This window comes from Schistocerca piceifrons, chromosome 3, assembly GCF_021461385.2.
Source record: "Schistocerca piceifrons isolate TAMUIC-IGC-003096 chromosome 3, iqSchPice1.1, whole genome shotgun sequence".
In the NCBI taxonomy this organism is placed as follows: Eukaryota; Metazoa; Arthropoda; class Insecta; order Orthoptera; family Acrididae; genus Schistocerca; species Schistocerca piceifrons.
This window is the reverse complement of record NC_060140.1, coordinates 349,642,397-349,665,743: the sequence shown is the minus strand read 5'-3', so window position 1 is coordinate 349,665,743 and position 23,347 is coordinate 349,642,397. Positions and strand designations below refer to the sequence as shown.

Genomic DNA, 23,347 nt, shown 5'->3' with positions numbered 1-23,347 from the left:
CCGGATGGTGTGACACTGTGCCAAGATGTGCTGGCCGTGCACCAAGGCATGTTTAGCCACAGGGTGATCCTCATTACCAACAAACACTGTCTGCCTGTGTCCATTCATGCGAATGGACAGTTTGTTGCTGGTCATTCCCACATAGAAAGCTTCACAGTGTAGGCAGGTCAGTTGGTAAATCACGTGGGTGCTTTCACACGTGGCTCTGCCTTTGATCGTGTACACCTTCCGGCTTACAGGACTGGAGTAGGTGGTGGTGGGAGAGTGCATGGGACAGGTTTTACACCGCGGGCGGTTACAAGGGTAGGAGCCAGAGGGTAGGGAAGGTGGTTTGGGGATTTCATAGGGATGAACTAAGAGCTTACGAAGGTTAGGTAGATGGCGGAAAGACACTCTTGGTGGAGTGGGGAGGATTTCATGAAGGATGGATCTCATTTCAGGCCAGGATTTGAGGAAGTCGTATCCCTGCTGGAGAGCCACATTCAGAGTCTGATTCAGTCCCGGAAAGTATCCTGTCACCAGTGGGGCACTTTGGGGTTCTTCTGTGGGAGGTTCTGGGTTTGAGGGGATCAGGATGTGGCTCTGGTTATTTGCTTCTGTACCAGGTCGGGAGGGTAGTTGCGGGATGCGAAAGCTGTTGTCAGGTTGTTGGTGTAATGGTTCAGGGATTCCGGACTGGAGCAGATTCGTTTGCCACGAAGACCTAGGCTGTAGGGAAGGGACTGTTTGATGTGTAATGGGTGGCAGCTGTCATAATGGAGGTACTGTTGCTTGTTGGTGGGTTTGATGTGGACGGACGTGTGAAGAAGGCCATAGGACAGATGGAGTGTATACCTGTCCTTTTTTCCCCCTAAGGTAAGTCTTTCCGCTCCCGGGATTGGAATGACTCAAAAACCCATATCCTTTTGTCTTTCCCTCTCCTTCCCTCTTTCCTGATGAAGCAACTGTTGGTTGCGAAAGCTTGAATTTTGCATGTATGTTTGTGTTTGTTTGTGTGTCTATCAACCTGCCAGTGCTTTCGTTTGGTAAGTCACATCATCTTTGTTTTTAGATATGGTTAAAATATTATCTATACATGTTGCTGACATTTCATTTACGCAAGTAAAATGCTAATTGCAACAAACTGTTTATCACTCCACACTATGGACAATTTGACTTTGCTACCTTGATTTCTTCAGTTTCTCCATGTGTTGAAACTGGACTTGTTAAAGCTTTGATTTTTCAATTTTTTACCTTTTCACTACTTCTTTAGTATATTTTTCTTGATGAATAAACATACCTTCTTTCATTCTATTAATTTCAGATCCAAGATATATTGTTGATTTTTCATCAACTGTAATCTCAAAGTTTTTCTTCAGTTTTAGCAGGAGGTTTTTCATTTGACATATTTCTTTTCCAACTAGAATGTCATTGTCAACATGTACTGTAAAATACATTTTCTCCTCAATGTCTGATTTGTAAACCCATCAGTCAAATTTCAGTTGGAGGAGTTTTTCACTTTTAGAAACTTTTCCAGTTTCTTATTCCATTGCAAAGAAGCTTGTTTCATAACATGTGGTGCCTTTTTGACCAGCCAAATTTTGCCAGGTTTCTTGTATCTCTCTGGAACTCCCATGAAAACTTTTTCTTTTAGATCACCATTAAGAAAGACTGTTATGACATCATATGTCATAATTATCAAAGCTTCTTGTGCAGCAAGTGCAAATAGGAATCTCTCAGAATTGGTTTGCGCAGCAGAACTAAAAACATCAATAAAATCCAGTTTTGCTTGATCTTGTATACGTCCCCTTGAACTAGCCTAGATTTGTACTTTCCACTAGCCTATATACTGAAACCCATTTTCATGTAATTCTTTCTTTTCCATAAACAATTTCTTTATCCACCAGAGACCATGTTTCATTTTTCTTAAATGATTCTTTCCTTCATTTATAGCCTTTATCCAATTTTTCTTGTCTTTGCTTTCAGCACATTCCTTGTATGTGAGGCTGACATTATCATCATATCTCTTTAGCAAATGTGTTTGAAATCTTTGCTTCTGATACATTTTTTGATCTTCTTTTGGAGTTTTTCTTCCAGTTCTTCTCTTCTTTCTTCTTCTTGTTCTTCTCTCCTTCTCTTGGATTTTCTTTTATTTCTTAAAAATCTTGTTTTTTACCGTTAGATGTATCCCTTCTTCTTTGGTTCATTAATTTTGCCTCCTTATTGATGAGTAAACTCAGCACCACTTGCTTCAGAAAATGTTCTAGTCTTAGGATTTTATATGGCACAGCCATTGTCTGCATATCCTACAAGAACATCTCTTTTGATCCTTACGCTCAGTCTTTTTAAATACCCAAGTCATTTTATAGACACTACAAATCCAAACATGCCCAGTCTTGACAAATTTGATCTTCTGCCACACCACACTTGCACTGGAGTCACATGAACAGCTGTAGCAGGACTTCTGCTCTTGAGATAAGCTGCAGTCAAAACTGCATAACCCCAGATTTTGTTTCCAAGTTCTGAACTTAACAAATAGTAAGATTTGTTCTTTCTGCCTTACCATTCAGTTAAGGAGAAATAGTGTAGTCAATCGCTATACCTTTATTTTTACAGCATTCCTTGAAGTCAGTACTTTTGTACTCTGTCCCTCTGTCAGATCATATTTTTTCTGTCTTGAGACTGAAATTAGCTTCACTTTCACCTACATATTCATTGATGTGGTCTTCTGTTTCATCTTTTGTGTCAAGACTTGTTAAACAATTTTCTTTATTGAGATAAGTTGGTGGGCTTACCTTACCACATAGCTTACATCAGTGTGTATAATCTCAAGAGATCTCGTTGCTCTGTACCACACAGGGTTGAATAATTTTGTTATTTGATTTGCCATGATACATACTTCACAACAAGCCATGTCCTCTTCTAACACAATTTTTGCCACACAGTTCTGGTATTTTCTTTAGGAAACTGAAATTCAGATGTAGTTTTTTGTGCTGCTAATCTCTCTCTCTCTCTCTCTCTCTCTCTCTCTCTCTCTCTCTCTCTCTCTCTCTCTCTCTTTTTTCCCCTGTCACTTCTGATTTCAATTATGTATAGTCCATTCTCTGATTTGTTGCCCTTCAATATAGTATCTCCATCTCTTACACTCATCATATTTTTCGTGTCAGTATTACCACTCCCCCTTTTTTGTAATATTAATTTTAGTATCTTCACAACTCTTTGCATTTGACATCATTTTTCTTTCACGTGTCATGTGCTCATTACTTCCATTGTCTACAGCAATCTTGGTATCTGTTTTACCAGTCTTCTATTCTTGCTTTTCTGTCACAAGTAATTCTGAAAGGAAAACTATTTTTGGTGCTTTCTTCATCTTATCATATTCATCTTTGTAATGACAGTTTTCTGCTGGATGATGTGCCGACCGGAAAAATTAACCAACTTGCCACACTTCTGCTCCATGAGAATCTGACTGAGAACTAACTGAGAACTGCACCAGCTCGGACCTTATATAGTTTATAATTTCCTAAGGTTAAAATGATCCTTTGTAATTGGTTTTGAAGTTAACTATTGGGTTTTATTACTTAAATAACATGAGTGAGCTGTATCAATTTAAATACGCAGCACTAACTTATGCATCCGCAGTGGGAATTCCCGACTTATAACCATGGCAGCCCTCCTGAACCATAATTTTTACTTTTTCAAATTTACTTAATTCTTAATTAATGAACTTTCAAAGTTTGGACTGGAGTCATTTTATGTAGAAAAATAAAGGTATCGAAACAGATCTCAGAATTATTTAGTAGTTTGGTCACAATAGGCACTGAAAGTTTTGAATTGAATTGAAAGTCATACAGGCTACAGATTTCAAGTCTTAATATCTATTTAACTAATAGACTTTAGGTTAATTTAAACACTTTGCTGGAATCAGTAAAATTTAGGCTTTCTTTTGGATGCATTCTTATAGCTGAATTCAATCTATTAGCTCACTAGAGTTTTACTTAATATGTATTGTCCAATATACGTCATTGTTCATAACTTTTAATAGGATGCATTTCCAATAAAACGAATTAGCTCATTACTTTTAGAATAGACATTAGAATGTACTGAAATAATAGATTTCACTAGGGGAATCTTATTTAAACTATTTCTGAATTCTGTACTATGAGGCTGAAGGCCACAGAATCTGTAGTCGTAATCTGAATAGTGAAAATGAAAAAAAAATAAAAGTTCCTTGCTTAACAAAGTTACTGAAGGAGTGTAAAACCCTGCTTTGTTACAACCCAAAGCATTTCACTGGTTTATGATTTTTCTTATTCTGATATTGTGGCTGCAGCTTTGAATGCAACAAGTATTTGTTCTTTACTTTTCTTCATTTTATCTTCTTCTGACTGAAGTACTGATTTCAGGTTTTTTAATGTTTCCTCCTTCTTAGAACTTAAGTCTCAAGCACTTCCAAAATGTTTATATCAGTCAGACAATCTTATTTTTATCCTTGTCATCAGTACTGTTTCATCAATATCCTTCCTCAGGCAGTTCATTCTCAATATTAGAGTTTGAACTTAAACAATATTATACATCATGTTCAGATTCCTGTCATGTTCAAAGTTGTAAATCCCTCCAAGTAATGGAGTCTTTTGCTGGTCTGTGTTCTTCTGATATACCTCATTAAGTGTATCATACATTTCCTTAGACATTTTGCAGATAAGGACATGGCTTTTAACACTGATATCTATGGCTCTCAAAATATAGTATTTTGCAAGTGTGTCTTGTAGTAAAGTATCCAACAAAGCCTTTTGCCATGAACATAACATTTATTTCTGGATTTATATGTATTGTAATCCACAAGACTGAAAAGGAATGATAGTCCTCACCCATTATTAAAACAGCAAACAACGAAGAAATTTCATTAATGCACATGGACTGTTTTGTTTGCTATTATCTTTGTAAGTCTTAACATACCTCAGCTGCAAGTTCTACATAGAATCTACTAGGAATTGAAGTAGAGCCTAGATCTTTGCTTAGCAATTCCAACCATTCCTTAATGCCACTGCCATTAACATATATTTCATTCATTTTTGCAGTGGTAGATGAAATAAATTTGGGAAATACCCTTTTGAGAACCAAACACATTTCATTTGGTATCACTCTGCTTCATTTCACACCTTTATTCTGTACTGACTGTTTCTTTAGAAGTTTGTTGTATACTATAAAGGATCCATCCCATCATCAGATTTTCTAGTAGGTACATGTCTATTAAGTGAATGGTCAACTACTTTTACATTTAAGCTACATTTCTTCTGTAATGTCATGCCCAGATCAAAATGTTTCGGTTTCATCACTGAGATATGATATGACTGACTCTTTATCTAGTTTGCTGAGCATTCAAATATTTCTACCTGTTTCAGCTGCCCTCTATGCCTTGGCAACCATTGTTGCTACAACTGCCCCATGGCCACTGATTAAAGTCTCAGAGTGAACATCCTAAAACAGATCAGCTCTGTTTGTTGCCTTAGATCAAATATACCTCCATCATGAATGGAATTCCAAACTACCTGTTATAGATCATTTTCAGAGAAGGCATTTAGTAATATTTCACAGGACGTCTTGTTTGCCCACCACCCACAAATCAGTAACCATCCCATATGACTGTTGGATGATTAAAATTTCCAATGATGGTGGGTTGACTGGGGAATTTACTTGCTAGCGAACTGAGGTTTTCTCAAAAGTTATTGATTATCTTGGAGTGTTTCTGTTGGTCAGTACAAATATCCAGTTGCAAGTTTACATCCATCCTTGATGCTGAGTCACACCCAAATAATCTTGCAGACTAGCTTATCCGGAAACTTTGAAATATCTGATCCAAGCTATTTGCTCGAGTCAGAACCAGGGGCACATGATCAATTCTGAGGATAATACTGCAGATTGAGAGCTTTGTTGAAATTCCATGAGCAAGGCTTTTCTTCTCAGACTTATCGGCTAGCACTGTAATGATGGAGGAGGAGGAGGTGATTACTGTTTAACGTCCCATCGACAATGAGGTCGTTAGAGACGGAGCACAACCTCGGATTAGGGAAGGATGGAGAAGGAAATCAGCCATGCCTTTTCTAAGGAACCATCCTGGCATTTGCCCGAAGTGATTTAGGGAAATCACAAAAACCTAAATCAGGATGGCCGGACGCGGGATTGAACCATCGTCCTCCTGAATACAAGTACAGTGTGCTAACCACTGCGTCATCTTGCTCGGTCACTGTATTGATGATGTTGGAACCCAGACAACAGATATTTTTCCCTCCGCCATGCACAACTCTCAGTCGGTTGGACTCAGGCATATTCAATGAGTGCACTTGGTGTTACTTCCCATCAATTGTAGCCATTTCCCTAAGAGGTACCATTGCTCACCATATGTTTGAATGATTAACAAACCCAACCTTTTACATTTGCCTCCCATTAACACGGGATACAGTAGATTTTCTAACAGTTTCACTTTCAGTTTCAGTGAAAGGCAGGATGTCGAACTTGTTAGATAGGGAGATGGTGTAACTTACTGAGTTTTCCTTCACCCTGCCTCACCTGTACGTAATGTCTAGACCAGCCATTGACATGCCTCTCACACTCAAGTGGACAAATAGTGGTAGATTTCCATAGGAGAGGATAGAACTTGAGGTACCTTGGTATATCTGGTACATGATCCTTGGTAGCCTTCCCAACACAACTATATGTGGCATCTTCCAGTTGCTCAACAGTAGTCAGGGTGATTCTCAGCTGCTTACAATCATCAACTAACTAATTACATGATCATATATAGAAACAAAGATGAGGTGACTTACCGAACGAAAGCGCTGGCAGGTCGATAGACACACAAACAAACACAAACATACACACAAAATTCAAGCTTTCGCAACAAACTGTTGCCTCATCAGGAAAGAGGGAAGGAGAGGGGAAGACGAAAGGAAGTGGGTTTTAAGAGAGAGGGTAAGGAGTCATTCCAATCCCGGGAGCGGAAAGACTTACCTTAGGGGGAAAAAAGGACAGGTATACACTCACACTCACGCACATATCCATCCACACATACAGACACAAGCAGACATATTTAAAAGACAAAGAGTTTGGGGCATTATATATAAAAACAAAGATGAGGTGACTTACCGAACGAAAGCGCTGGCAGGTCGATAGACACACAAACAAACACAAACATACACACAAAATTCAAGCTTTCGCAACAAACTGTTGCCTCATCAGGAAAGAGGGAAGGAGAGGGGAAGACGAAAGGAAGTGGGTTTTAAGAGAGAGGGTAAGGAGTCATTCCAATCCCGGGAGCGGAAAGACTTACCTTAGGGGGAAAAAAGGACAGGTATACACTCACACTCACGCACATATCCATCCACACATACAGACACAAGCAGACATATTTAAAAGACAAAGAGTTTGGGGCATTATATATAAAAACAAAGATGAGGTGACTTACCGAACGAAAGCGCTGGCAGGTCGATAGACACACAAACAAACACAAACATACACACAAAATTCAAGCTTTCGCAACAAACTGTTGCCTCATCATGAAAGAGGGAAGGAGAGGGGAAGACGAAAGGAAGTGGGTTTTAAGGGAGAGGGTAAGGAGTCATTCCAATCCCGGGAGCGGAAAGACTTACCTTAGGGGGAAAAAAGGACAGGTATACACTCGCACACACGCACATATCCATCCACACATACAGACACAAGCAGACATATTTAAAAGACAAAGAGTTTTCCCACGTGGAATGTTTCCCTCTATTATATTGATATCATTAATTACATGATCAGGAATATCATTTACTGTGGGGCTCAAGTGTCTACCATTCTTTCATAGCACTTCTATAGAGCTTTCATGTATGCTTCCATGTGTAACCCATAAACATTACAGTGTTCTCATTGTCTCCCACTAGACACCAAGTGTCTACCATTCTCAAAGCACTTCTATAGAGCTTTCTTGTATGCTTCCATTTGTAACCCATTAATATGTCAGCATCCTCATTCTCTCTCACCAGATATTTGAGTAAGAGGTTTCCAACTTCCACCTCTCACATACTACTTGTATTTGGCTTTACCAACTGATATCATGTTTTATTGTGTGACACGTAACTACAGTGTAAGTCATGAAAGTTCATTCCGTCCAGAGCTGTAAACTTCATAAATTTACAGAATGACACACTTCACTTTGTTATGTGATGTATAATAATAAATTGTTATTACAACAATAAATTATTATGCCTCATGTAATGAAATGAAAGGTGTCATTCTGTAAATTTATGAAGTAGGGGTGGGGGCTGGGGGATCATTAGACCTGAGAGTGTGGACTGTTTGTAACATTTTGGAAGACAAATGGTGATTTGTAAGTAAGCATAAAGAAGTTATAGTTCCAACCCTGTTAAAAACCTACATAATACTGACTTTTAAGTCCTTTTCTTGAAAGAAAAACACCTGACTACATTATATTTTTCACTTTCCCTAAAAGGTAGAGGGTGGCGACAGCCAACCCCCACCCCCCACTTTTCACATCACCCACACTCTTGCCCCTTGAGAAGTATTAGTTTGCTTGTTGTATATCTGTAGGCTGAAGTTTAAGAGATTAGTCAGGAAGAATCAATAGGCACTGAAGTGAGGTACGGAAGTACTAAGGAATGCCGAGATATGCTTGAAATTCTCTAAGGCCATAGATACAGCAATAAGGAATAGCTCAGTAGACAGTACAGTTCAGTAGACAGTACAGTTGATGAGGAATGGACATCTCTAAGAAGGGCAATCACAGAAGTTGGGAACATAAACATGGGTAGAAAGAAAGTAGCTGTGAAGAAACCATGGGTAACAGGAGAAATACTTGAGTTGATTGATGATAAAAGGAAGTACAAAAATGTTCATGGAAAGTCAGAAATACAGAAATATAAGTCACTGAGGAATGAAATAAAGAGGAAGTCCAGGGAAGCTAAAATGAAATGGTTGCATGAAAAATTTAAAGGAATCAAAAAAGAATTGATTGTTGGAATGACTGACGCAGCCTGTAGGAAAGTCAAAATATTGTTCAGTGAAATTAAAAGCAAGGGTGGTAACATTAAGAGTGCAATGGGAAATCTACTGTTAAATGCAGAGGAGAGAGTGGGCATGTGGAAAGAGTGCATTCAGGGCCTCTGTGCAGGGAAAGATTTGTCTGATGTGATAGAAAAAGAGTTGATTTAGAAGAGATATAGGATCCAGTATTAGAATTAAAATTTAAGAGAGCTTCAGAAGACTTAAAATCAAATAAGGCTGAAGGAATAGATAACATCCTATCAGAATTTCTAAAATCATTGGGGGAAGTGGCAACAAAATTCACATTGGTGGGTGACATAGCATCTGACTTTCAGAAAAGTATCATCCACACAATTCCAAAGGCTGCAAGAGCTGGCTCATGCATCCAAGTTGCTGGAAAGAATACTACAGAGCAGAATGGAAAAAAAATGAGGATGTGTTAGATGATGATCAATTAGGCTTTAGGAAAGGTAAAGGATCAAGACATGTTCTTAGGATATGTTATCCTGGAAAAAGCATTTGACAATTTAAAATGCTACAAGATGTCCAAAATTCTATGAAAAATAGGGGTAATATATAGAGAGAGATGGGTAATGTACATTATGTACAAGAACCAAGAGGGAAAATAATAAGAGTGGACAACCAAGAACAAAGTGCTTGGATTAAAAAGGATATTGGACAGGAATGTAGTCTTTCACCCCTACTGTTCAATCTGTACATCAAAGAAGCAATGCTGGAAATAAAAGAAAGGTTAAGGAGAGGAATTAAAATTCGAGGTGAAAAGATATCAATGATACAATTTGCTCATGACTTTGCTATCCTGAGAGAAACTAAAGAAGAATTACATGATCTGCTGAATGAAATGAACTGTCTAATGAGTATGGAATGTAAACTGAGAGTAAATCAAAGAAATACTAAAGTAATAAGAAGTAGCAGAAATGACTACATAGAGGAACTTAACATCAGGATTGATGGTCAAGAAGTCGATGAAGCTAAGGAATTATGTTACCTAGGCTGCGAAATAACAAATGATAAATGGAGGAAGGAGGACATCAAAAGCAGACTAGCATTGGCAGAAAAGGCATTCCTGGCCAAGTGAAGTCTATTAATATCAAAAACAGACCTTAATTTGAGGAAGTAATTTCTGTGAATGTACGTTTGGAGCACAGCATTGTATGGTAGTGGAAGATGGACTGTGAGAAAACTGAAACAAAAAACAATTGAAGCATTTAAGATGTTGTCTACAGACAATCGTTGAAAATTAGGTGGGCTTATAAGGCAATGAATGAAGAGGTTCTCTGCAGAATTGGAGAGGAAAGGAATAGTGGAAAACACTGACAAGGAGAAGAGACAGTGTAACAGGACATCTGTTAAGATATCAGGGAATAACTTTCATGATTCTAGAGGAAACTGTAGAGGGCAAAAATTTTAGAGGAAGGCAAAGATTGGAATACATCCAGCAAATAATTGAGGACGTAGGTTGTAAGTGCTGCTCTGAGATGAAGATGTTGGCACAGAAGAGGAATTCATGGTGTGCCACATCAAACCAGTCCAAACAGAAGGCTGATGATGCAGAAAAAAAACTGTGTCTAAGTCTATGAATACTTGCATGCATTCCTAAAAGCTATATACAAAAATGAAATGGCTACCATACTGTAATATTTTTGGATCTATCCAAACTGTTTGACTGTATACATCATGCTATTTTACTAAATACATTGGCAATGTAGGGAATCAGAGGTGTTCCAAATGAATGGATTACATCATGTCTTACCAAATGGCAACAAAAAATTGTTCTTCAAGAAGATATAACCATTGAAAACATTTTATGAACAACATAGGTATTAGAAAAGACTGCAGTCAGATATGGTCTCCCACAAAAGTTCACATTCAGTTGAAATGAGACTGTTACCAGCTGTTTAAATAAAGTAAGTTAAATCATTGATACTCACGCAGTTCCTCAGTCCAGCAACAATGATATTTTACATTTATGGAAATACTGAAGAGTACCATTTCAAAGCAGAAAATAAAATACTCATCTTTTTTAATCTTTTTGTGGAAGTCATTGTCTTCAAGGTGATTCTTGAGATCCTCAGGCTGTTTTAATATCAAATGCAAAAGATAGCAATTGATTGTTTTCAGAATATATTGGGTTACGTAGATGAAAACATAGTCTCAACAACATTTCTTACCTCCAAAATTCCAAAGTACTTCCAAAGCATTTCAATACTGAAACTGTTGCATAACAAAGAGAGTGAAGAACACAATATGTCACTCAGATAAATATGAAATATGACTGCACTCATTTTGGTGCCAAGTCCTGGTATTTATAATAAATTGCGTTGTTCAAGAATGTATTGGAATGATGTTATCAAAATAATTTACATATTTAATATCCAATACTTATTAACAGTGAAAGGAAATAAACAAAGTGCACTTTTGGTTCTCAAATAGTCTGTAAATTATACTTGTGATGGTAAAAAGTTTAAACACTATCACAATAGCAATGGCACACAAAATGTGTTACCAATTGTTTCTTTCACAATTTATGATGCACATTAGATATCCCACTGGGATCTCTACAGCAGTACCAGTAGAGCTTGGAAAAACAAATGAGTTATGAAATGACGTGTAATTCATGATACTGCCGCTAGGAGACTAGTAAGCAGCAATGGCTGACAATGGAAGACTGACGACACAACAATGATCTGCAATTGTGTTACTTTTACATGAAACGAAAAGCCTTGTTGTGACTCAGAGGCATTTTCGACAACAGTTTAACACACAATGGGTCCCTTGCAAGGAGACCATCCACAGGTTGTATGATAAAATTTGTACATGAAGGAACAGTGTTGGAAGCAAAGCAACCTCAGCCTAAGCCTGTTTGTTCGCTGGAGAATATTGAAGTGGTACGAGTTGCTGTACAGAGAAGTCCCGGGAAATCGTGAAGAAAGGCAGCAGTGCAGCTGGGAATATCCAGACGCTCCATTCAACACATTCTTAAAAGTGACCTTCATATGTACCCATACAAGATTATCTGTGCACAGAAGCTCACTCAAGAACACAAGCAGTGGAGACTACTGTTTGCTTAGTGGGTGGAGGATAGGGAAAAAACTTTCAACAACATTTGGTTTTCAAACGAGGCCCATTTTCATTTAGATGGTGTGATTAACAAACAAAATGTGCACTTTTGGGCCACTGAGAACCCACAAGTGCTTCATGAACAACAACACTATGCTCCGAGGATTACAGCGTGGGCAGCAATTTCCAGTCACAGACTTATTGGACCCTTTTTCTTTGAAGAAACTGTGAACAGCGAGCATTATTTGAGCATGCTTTGCAATAGCTTCATTCCACAGCTTCTAGCTACTGCCTTGACCTTCAACATTCAGTGGTTCATGCAAGATGGAGCAAGGCTACATACTGCAAAGCCTGTGTTGGAGTTTTTACATGAGCATTTCGACGTGCGGATCATTTCACCCAGGTTTCCTGGTCGCTTCAATAATGGACAAAATTGGCCCCAATAAAGTTCATGTTCAAAAACAAAATGGTAACACATTTCGTGCACCACCCTGTATTTGACTTGAAAAAGTTTTTTGTGTTTTACAAAACTGCATTTTTATAAGCATGTGACAAAACTTTGAAAAAACAACAGGAAGAGCATACTATGCATATTTCCAGTGAGTTTCTGCCTGCTTAGCTGGGTGGTAATGTGCTTGCCTCCCATGCAGCCAGGCCTGTGTATGATTCCCGACCAGGTTGGAGATTTTCTCAACTCATGGACTGTGTGTTGTGTTGTCTTCATTATCATTTCATCCTCATCGCTGATGTGGAAGTCGCCCAGTGTGGTGTCAAATGAAATATGACTTGCACTTGGCGGCCAAATTTCCCCGAATGGGGGCTCCCAGCCAATGATGCCATACACTCATATGGAGTAATATGCTGGGGGAATGCATCTTGTAGTCAAACTGTATCCAAAAGATGAAAAGGACTGACCAAAGCTCACAGGGAGCAGAAGAATAAGTAACAGACACCATTTTGGACACTGCTTTCACAATACCGGCACTAGATGGGATCTATCTGACCAGCATTTGATTGTCACATCATAGATCTGTTGCATCTGCACAATTTTCTAGCTAAATACATCTACTTTAAAGGAAACAACATTGGTAGACTACATTTCTGAATGTGCCTCATACATGTAAATGAATGTTTTGAAACAATGTTATGCAGATAATTGATATAATTATAATCCACATAATTTATGTCTGGTAATTTAATATTAAAAATTTCACTTCATCCCGGAAGGAATAATATAGATGTATTTATGCTTAAGTTAGCAAGATATTCCAAAAGTAGAGTTCATTTATAGATAACATGGGTCTAGAATATTTGTATTGCATTTCTGAAATAATTGACAAATGTGTGTGGATTTTCAGCAGAAATGTAAAATGCACAGAGAATATGAACATGAGTAATCACAAGTTACATTAGGGTATAGTAACTTACAGAAAAACAGAAATGTTCGTAGACATGAAATAATCTCACAAACGTTTACTAAAAATATTTTGTTGTTGGGGTCTAAGTACTACAACTTTTCTTGGTTGCATCTCTATATCAGTCACTTCTGTAGCAATTATGAAAAATGATTTTAAATAATTTGAAGCAGAAGATAGGCATGCAAATACTCACTTTTTGCATGCAACATCTGTGGATGAAGAATGCTTAATGTATTCCATTAGTCACACCATTTCCCAGTGATTTGAAGAATATACCTACACATATCAGCACTTGAGAGCAGCATTTATTGTTTCTCTCAAAAGTTTGTACTTAAGAATCCACAGTTTTTGTTTTAAATGGTCTTATTGCATTCCACACATATTTGAAACTACAATATTGACTTTTTCTGTAAACATGTCCAGTGCAGAAGACATTTTACAAGGGAATATTTTTGAACTCATTTGCCTTTCTTCCTCTTTAGTTGCACTGATGGCTAATCACAAATTTTCTCACCTGTTTGAACACAGTATTTCTAATCAACAAAAACTATAGTTACAGTACTAAACCAGAAAACCATAACCAAAAGCCAAAAAGAACTTTACTGTTTGCATCAAATATTTATTTGTACTTATAAACTTCAAAAATTTGAACACTGTATCCAGTATACTTATTACTCCTTTAATTTCACAGGTATCCTAAGAGATGGCAGTGGCAGTTATCAGCTGTGCATTCATGTATTGTCAATTGCAATGTTGTTATGCGCTCTGAGTTGGATCTGTGAACTGGTTGTCAAATGGCATCAAAAGAGAAAACCATGGTGTTTGCCCCGTTGGTGTTGAAAACTGCTGACACTGGTCTACGGTGACCAATTCTAACAACAGAAAAGTGTGTGTGTGTGTGTGTGTGTGTGTGTGTGTGTGTGTGTGGTGTGTGTGTGTGTGTGTGTGTATGTGGGGAAGGGGGGGGGGAGGGGGGGGGGGGGGAGGTGCGGGGTGCACCCACTCCTATCAAAATATTCTGTGAGACAAAAACTCTTGATCCATTAAATGGATACAGTCCTTTCTTCATTGCAGAATGACCATGAACGCAAGTTAATAAAGTAGGTATCTGTGATATGTGGTTGAACATAAGTGTTCTTTGTACTCTAAATATAAAAGTATGTAAATGTGCTAATTTCCAATGTTTGTAAATAATTTTTTAAAGAGTGTAATTTGCTTGTGTGTTAGGAAAATCATTACACTAACACACGAGCTTTTCTCACTTTTTAGGGAATACATTATATTGCTTTTTTTTCATCCTAGTGTTAATTTTAAAATAATTTTTTAGTGTTCTTTGATGTGGATAAGACTAATAATGTGACATTAGCAAAACTTTCAGTTAGTTAAAAATATATATTTTTAAAATGTTATAATAATTAGGCTAAGAAATGAAACTATTCAGTGGCAAAAGGAACCATTTTTTTAAAAAATAAGAATCACTCAATTCCAAATCTGTTTAATCTAATGTACTGGATCAGTTATCACTTATTAATTAACACATCACTTCCATGGATATTGCCACAAGGAAGAGAAAGTCAGGTTATGTATTAAGAATGTTACAGAGAAATGAGTGAATAAATATCCACCATTTCCTAGTGGTTGCTTGTGCTGTTTATCCAATGTGTCTGTCATAGTTTATTTTCACATAAAGTGGCTGAAATGTAGTGTTACAGAATTTTGCCATAATGCACCAGTTATGATTCAAATATGCTGTAGCTACACTTGCTCTTTTAGTCTTTTGGAGGTGTGTCAATGCTGTTCTGGTAGTGTGAGGTGGCTTGCCAGCAGTAAAAAGATGACATTATTATTTTAGTAATAATGAACCTTCTGCAGATATATATTGCCATTTTATCATTGTCTTTGTGAATGAAACATATGAAATCAAGGTTCAGTTCTGAACTTGTGCATAAAGTGTATTAGAAGAAAGATAGGGTGGCTAATGTCATGCATATGTGTCACTGATGAGTAGCCAACTAAAAATGCACAAAAAAGTACTTGTAGCATGGGAATAACTAGTGAAGAATTTTGTCTGATAAAGTAATGAAATTATATATTCAGCTAATATTTCCAACAACACAGTTCTTAAAAGTGGGCTGAAAGTATCAAACATATTTAAAATAGCTACAGAGCCCTTTGGCATTTTGCTTGTGATAAATGCCAGTAATCATTCAGCTTTCTTTGATCACAAATTATAATAGTTTTTTAAATGCCTGAAAACTGGAAATATTTATGATAGAAATGCTTCCAAGTTAACGTTTATTGTAAATAATTGATATTTTCAAATGCCACAAAAGTACTTATAGGCCCATTCACAAAAATTATAATTTTGATATGAGTATTACATTGATTATTAAAATAAAGGGAACATTTCTTAATAGTTTAAAGCATGATGATAAATGTTATTGAAGCAGTGTGATGATTCCTAGTGGGTGGGATTCTCCCCCTCCCTCTGCGTACACACATGCTGCTGCTGTAAAAATTTCTTCAAGTATGTTTAGGCTACACATCGAGATTGTCTGGCTGTATGGTTAATTATAACTGTGCTACAACCTGTGCCAACATGTTTACTTAAGATTGGTCAGAGTAGAGGCAAGTGAGAAAATCTGGTCATTTACATACAAAGATCTCTAGACAAGTGTGAAAAACTCGATGAAATGATTAAATGTGTGGTGAATGTGCAGAGCTTTTTATATACTGCAGTGAAATTTTCTCTCATTTTCAAGGTTTTAGTGTAACATTCTTGGACTTTAAATGTCAGTGGTATGACCATTGCCTTGCTCTGTTTTTATTTTTATTTCAAGATATTTGCAACTTCTGTGAATTAAATTCAAGAAAGTACATGCTTGTAATTAATAAATCTGCATTTTTTACAGTTCAAGATAAAATTAACAGTTGTTGAACTGTCATGTCAACATCATTAGGATGCTGCAAAGGTAGTGTCATTGTTTGTAATCCTTGTATTTGTCTGAGAGATGTTTCCAGTTATAGAAAAATATGTAGTGAATGTGTTAATCAGACAACACAGATGGCATAATTATGGTTATTTTTATCCACTCTCATGAAGAATGCTCTTGCCAAATATTAAATTTTTAATTGTTTACACATTATATAATTTCTGCTTGTTTTATTCATAAAAGACAACAAAACAAACACTGTAAATACACTATAAAATGAAAGAAATTGAGAGGAACACATTGTAAGAAGCTCAGACAGAGAAAGAAGCATATCCTTCTCTGGTTAACCAACATAAGAAATCTTCCATGAAGTTGCTTTAAAATAAAAGGTCTAGGTATGTACTTGTAAAAGAGACTATAATATGTAAAATTTTGACAATAAGATAGGTTTCATGGTGCATAACTCATGTTATCAAGAAGTACTCAGTCAGCAGTGCAAGATCTGCCATGTTGGATTGTAGCTAGACACACAATAATGTAAGTTAGAAGAATTTGGTGAAACATATAAATTTCAAGTTTGTCTACATGCTGAATAGTCAGCGTGTGTGACTAACATACAAAGGACCAAGGACCAGTACCACCACTGGTAGGATGAACAACATGGATTCAATGTAATGCAGACAACTGGCAATGAACATTAATGTTTAGGAGATCATTTTCTGTTCAAAGCCCCATTAAACACTACGGATCAACATTGCCTTAAGCAAAGAATGGAACAGTGGTGTAGTACCAGGCCATTATGTTGTAGAAATATAGCAACATAAATATAAATTTAAATTTGGTGAAACTGTTAAAACTGTTTCAGTTGCAGCTATAAATCAGCAGTTAGTGAAAAAGATTACTTTTTTATAGTAGTAAGTACAGAACACAATTGCATTGAAATCAGTGATTCTTGTAAATTGTGCAGTAATCACTACAAAAGTGGGAACAAGTTTAGTATTTACATTTAAACCAAAAATTAGCAATGTATAAAAATTTCAACACAGATTCTATATTGCTTCATCTTTGTAATTTACTATTAATTTCCCAAACTCTCTTTATGATAGAGCTGCAGAACATTTGAGGACAGAAAACCAATGATAAGACATCAGCAAATGCAATTCCCTTGTTGTACCAGAAGATGATGTTTCAGTATTGGCAGTCAACAAAAAAACTAAATGATACCTAAGATGATTACAGGAACACATGATTAAATAGTTGCTTGAAATATTTACTTTCTTTGAGTTAAGAACTGGTATACATAGTAACAAATGGAAACTAGCTTTCACAACATCTATAGAGTGAAATGCAGTCACTGAAAATGTAATGTATTTCTAACTTTGTGTGTGCCTTAATTTATAACTGAAACATTTATTGATGAAAGAAAATTAAAACACTGTAGAACATTTCCAATAAATAAATTTTATTTAAGTATCATTATATAAAGCTATTGCTGGGATTCCTTGTGAATGACACATCTCTCTAATATGTAGAATGCATATCTGAAGTAACTTTTTTAAATGAAGATTCAGTTCTAACAAACAATAGTTTATGAAACAATGTGCATATATCTAAAGTCATCTAACATTCCTAAAACAATCTAACACTAGTTTATGAGCAGTGTAAAAACTTAATTAACTTTAGGTCTTCTTTCATTGCTGTTAATCAGAAGACACATTTCAGTTATATGTTCTAAATGTCTTCATATTTGTTAGGCATTTGCAAAAAACTGTGAAGCTGTGTTTAGCTGATATGTCATAAAAACTTAAATCTGGAGACACATCATCATGTGTCAAGGCTTGCTGAAGTAACATGCCCACTTTGGAAAATAATCACTGAAGTGAAAAATGAAGGATAGAACAATATTCCAGTCTCTCTGTTTGTAGACATTTCTTTGCAGGCAATGGATGTATGTAATACTTTGATTGATTTCATTTTGTATACAGTAGCTTTACAGATTATATTTTGTATTAATATAAGACAATAAGTATTTCAATTATAATTTACACATGTGCCAGAGTGCTTAAACAGTGTCAAGAAAATGTTTAGGAAAGTGGTTAGTGACACTAGTAAATCAATGTTTAAAACTTTGGTGCTAAGTAACATGTGAAAAACTATTAATTTTTTTAGGATCAGAAATTTTCAAAGTAAAAATCATTGTCTTAGGCAAGAGGATGATCTCCCAGTTATACACATTGTCAGACAAAAACAGTCAGTAAAACAAGTGCTGGATAGTTTGCAGCTCTCTGCAGACTCGCAGACTGATTTGGTCACCATGGAGGCTCTATCTTATCATAGATAGTTTTGTACTTCTTACTCTGCTACTTAAGATAAGGGATTTCCCAATCTTCCAATCCATGTTACCAACTCATGTTAGAGCTGTGTTAGAACAGACTGTTCTGTAGGTTGATGAATCTAGCTCACCATAGCTGGTATCAAGATGCACTTTAAATAGTATATAAAGAATTTGTACTGCCCAGAAAATTTCCTCTAGACCTCAGTCTTGGTGTTGGTGGCTGATGTCATACAGATGGCAGTTTTTGTTATGTTTCATTTTAGACCTTTCTGCATTTTTAGTCATTTCATGCCTTAGGCTCTGTGATGTGATTTAAGCTATTATTATATGAACATTGTCAATGGTTGTCTCTTGAGACAACTCATCTTCTTTGGTTTTATCAACATGAATGTTTAGAACAGAATCAAATATTAAGTACAAAACAATATTTGAAATGCACAGAAGTATATTAAATTTTCAGTTCTTGTTAATTATCAGTTTGCATTATCAGTTTGCATTATCACTTTGCCCTTACAAATTCCTCTTTCCCATTTTCAGAGTTGAGTGTGGGCCTTTATGGCCACTGTAGCAGCCATGGTACCCTCAGAGTCCTCACTGTACTCAGAACTAATTCAAGAACAACTTCTCCACATAAGCAACATAATATTTGGTACCCCCTTTTCCCTCATATACGTTAATCTGTGTAAGTTTTTGCTACTAATTGTGATACACAGAGTACAAAAATCCTGCACTTGGGTGCTCTCTTATTTTGGTGCCCCAAGCAGCCACTACTAATGGTGATACAACCTGTATAGAAATCTTAGAGTTGTGGTGCCTCTGGAGCTGCTCTCAGCTTAGCACTCCAATGGCAGTTCACATCACTTGTGCCTTAAACTGGCTGTGATCATTCTAAACCCATGTCTTATTATCAAGCTCCTGAGATTTCCCTAATACAATTGCTTATCCTATTCCCGTTTAGTGAAAATAATGTTCAACATGTTTTCTTTCGATCCTTGACATATATTAGTTTGTAATACTCTTTTCAATATGTAGCTGAAAATGAATGAAATTGTTCATTTCATACTAACCATATAAGTTACAGAGTGCTCTGTTAGCCACATTATTATGTTGCTTTGGTTCTTTGGGAAAATGTTCCTAAGGTTAGAATACCATACTTCAAATGATTGTATGTGGGCTCCTTTTGATTATCTTAGGGAGTGTTATACTTCTCCTCATTTTTTGCCAATTTTCCATAAGACTGCCACATGTGAATCTATAAACTGTAGTACCATTTAATAATCATTTGTGACATTTGCTTGTTTCACTAAATCCAATAGAGTAAAGCCTTTTATTTGTGTTTCTTATGTCATTTGCAGTTTTCTAACCACATTGTTTAACTTACGCTCTGGCAAATGCTTAATCTTCTCCTTTATAGTAATATTTAGTTTACCTGTCTATGATATAATAGTCTAAATAACTTAGCTCAGTGTAGTAAATCTTACATGTTTCAGTTTATAATGGATCTTTCCCGTGTCAAATAGAACTACCAGACTTGTTAAAGCTGCTGATTGAGAGACAGTTTATTAGTTTCATTTTCCATGAATCATTTTCATGCTCAATTGTAATAATGTGGAGTGAGTTATCTTACATTCATATTGCAAATTATTTTGCATGCTGAATGTTTATAAGGCTTATTATTATTATTATTATTATTGTTAAATATACATATCTGAGTAATTCCTACTGCCCACCTTTCACACAATAATACACACATCAAAAAAAGTTTTGCATCACATCGGTTTCGAGAGTTCTGGACCTTGTACTGAAAATTGGAACAGATATCAACATAAACATCATTTCTGCACTTTTTATTGCTCACAAAAATCACACATTGCGTGGTGTATCACCATACAGTGAGACTTTCAGAGGTGGTGGTCCAGATTGCAGTACACACCAGTACCTCTAATACCCAGTAGCATGTCCCCTTGCATAGATACATGCCAGTATTTGTCATGGCATATTATCGACAAGTCCATCAAGGCACTGTTGGTCCAGATTGTCCCACTCCTCGATGACAATTCGGCTTAGATCCCTCAGAGTAGTTGGTGGGTCATGTCGTCCATTAACAGCCCTTTTCAATCTGCCCTAGGCATGTATGATAGGGTTCATATCAGGAGAACATACTGACCACTCTAGTCGAGTGATATTATCCTGAAGGAAGTCATTCACAAGATGTGCATGATGGGGGCACAAATTGTTGTCCATGAAGATGAATGCCTCACCAATATGCTGCCAATATCATTGCACTTTCAATCGGAGGATGGCATTTACATAACGTACAGCCGTATGGCACTTTTCCTGACCACCAGCAGTATATGTTGGCCCCACATAATGTCACCCCAAAACAGAAGGGGACCTAAACCTTGCTGCACTCACTGGACAGTGTGTCTAAGGCATTCAGCCTGACTGTGTTGCCACCACACGTGACTCCAACGATTGTCTGGTTGTAAGCATATGGGACACTCATCAATGAAAAGAACATGATGCCAGTCCTGGTTGGTCCAGTCAGGATGTTGTTGGGCCCATCTGTACCATGCTGCATGGTGTCTTGGTTGCAAAGATGGACCTCACCATGGACACCAGGAGTGAAGTTGCGCATCCTGCAGTCTATTGGGCACAGTTTGAGTTGTAACATGATGTCCTGTGGCTGCACAAAAAGCATTATTCAACAAGGTGGCATTGCTCTCAAGGTTCCTCCAAGCCATAATTTGTAGGTAGAGGTTATCCACTGCAGTAGTAGCCCTTGGGCAGTATGAGTGAAACATGTCATCAACAGTTCCTGTCTCTCTGTCTCTCCTCCATGTCTGAACATCACTTTGTTTAACTCTGAGACACCTTGACACTTGCCTTGTTGAGAGCCCTTCCTGGCACAAAGTAACAATGTGGATGGAATTGAACTGCAGTATTGACCATCTAGGCATGGTTTAACTGCAGACAACATGAGCCATGTACCTGCTTCCTTTCCTTGTGGAATGACAGGAACTGATTGGCTATCAGACCCCCTCCAACTCATAGGCACTGCTCATGTATGGTCGTATACATCTTTGGGCAGGTTGAGTGACAACTCTGAGCAGTCAAAAGGACTGTGTCTGTGATACAATATCAGGTTTAGTGACATCTCTGAACAGTCAAAGGGACTGTGCCTGTGATACAATATCCACAGCCAACATCTATCTTCAGGAGTTCTGGGAACTGGTGTGATGCAAAACTTTTTTGATGCTTGTAGAAATTCTTCTACAGAATAGAAGGAGTTATCAACAAGAAACTTTTTCAGTTTGCTTTCAAATTTTACATTTCTGCCTATTAGACATTTTATATCATTGAGTAAGTGATCAAACTTTAGTTGCAGCATTGTGCTTCCTTTTTGTGCTACAGACAACCTTCATGCTGAGTAATAAATATAATTTTTCCTTCTGATATATCAGTTATTTACACCATTGCTTCTTTTGAATTGTAGTGGATTATTTACAACAAACTCCATGAGGGAATACATACACCGTGATGCAGTTGTCAGAATGTCCACCTCTTTTAACAAATGTCTACAAGATGACATTGGTGACCATCACACAATATTTTTAAAACATGGTTCTGAGCAATGAAGAGTTTCTTCCTTAAAGATTAGTTAGCCTAGAAAATTATTCCATGTAAGATGTGCAGTAATACATTGTGCAATGTTTATTGTCATCATGTACATGGATGTGCAAGTCTTCCTCAAGAAGATTTATATTATTGTGGATAATTATTAAAAGTCCTTCCTTAACAGCCTTGCCAGTTACTAAATTGTAATCACTATTAATGTGAGTAATAGGTCTGAGGTCTTTTATTTTCCTGTTTGCTTTTTTTCTTTGAAATCATCACAGGTTTTTCCTTGTTTGAAGTTGTTAGGGATTTTTGTTCAACTTAAATATCATTTACAATGCTAGTTATTGTATTGTCTACTATAGCCCATGAAATTATATTTGTAATCCATCAGGTTCTGGTGATTTATTCAGTGGCAGTTGGCAGTTTGTTTTGTGTAGATACTTGTTGCAAAATTCTGGAAGGAGGTTAGGAAGTATCTCCTATTCAACATTATTATAATGTTCTGCCAAGCACTGCTGAAAAAAAGGTTAATTTTAACTTGTTCTGTCAATTTGATTTCTCATCCTTCCACATTTTCTTCAATTGCATTTCAATTTGTTTCAAAATGGGAATAACATTTCCTGAAATATACTGGTAGGGGTGCTACAACCACAATTTTTACCACTTCCTCTGAATGTTGGTATGCACAGACATATTCATAAATGAGGAGTGACTCAAGTAGCATGGTAGTGGAATGAAGTGGGGTAGCTAAAATTGTTGCTTCTTGCCACTATTTATTTGTTTATTTATACACGCATCATTTGTACAATGAAATGAGACATCACCGTAATACAAAAAGGATATATAGTTAAAAGTTAATTATTTTGTGTATGCTATTGTTGTGGTTTTCAGTGTAAAACTAGTCTGACACAACTCTCCTTGCCTGTATATCCCATACA

General features: G+C 36.7%; 1 protein-coding gene across 1 annotated transcript in view; it reads left to right on the top strand.

Annotated features, from left to right (window-relative positions):
* The window catches only part of LOC124788653, a gene marked incomplete at its 5' end in the record, with an annotated part of 169,544 nt that extends 155,074 nt beyond the window's left edge, over positions 1 to 14,470 (top strand). The window contains one exon of the mRNA XM_047255929.1: positions 14,212 to 14,470. Coding sequence (XP_047111885.1) covers positions 14,212 to 14,360 — 149 coding nt within the window. The remainder of the gene's footprint in view (positions 1 to 14,211) is intronic.
* Between the last annotated feature and the right edge of the window lie 8,877 nt (positions 14,471 to 23,347).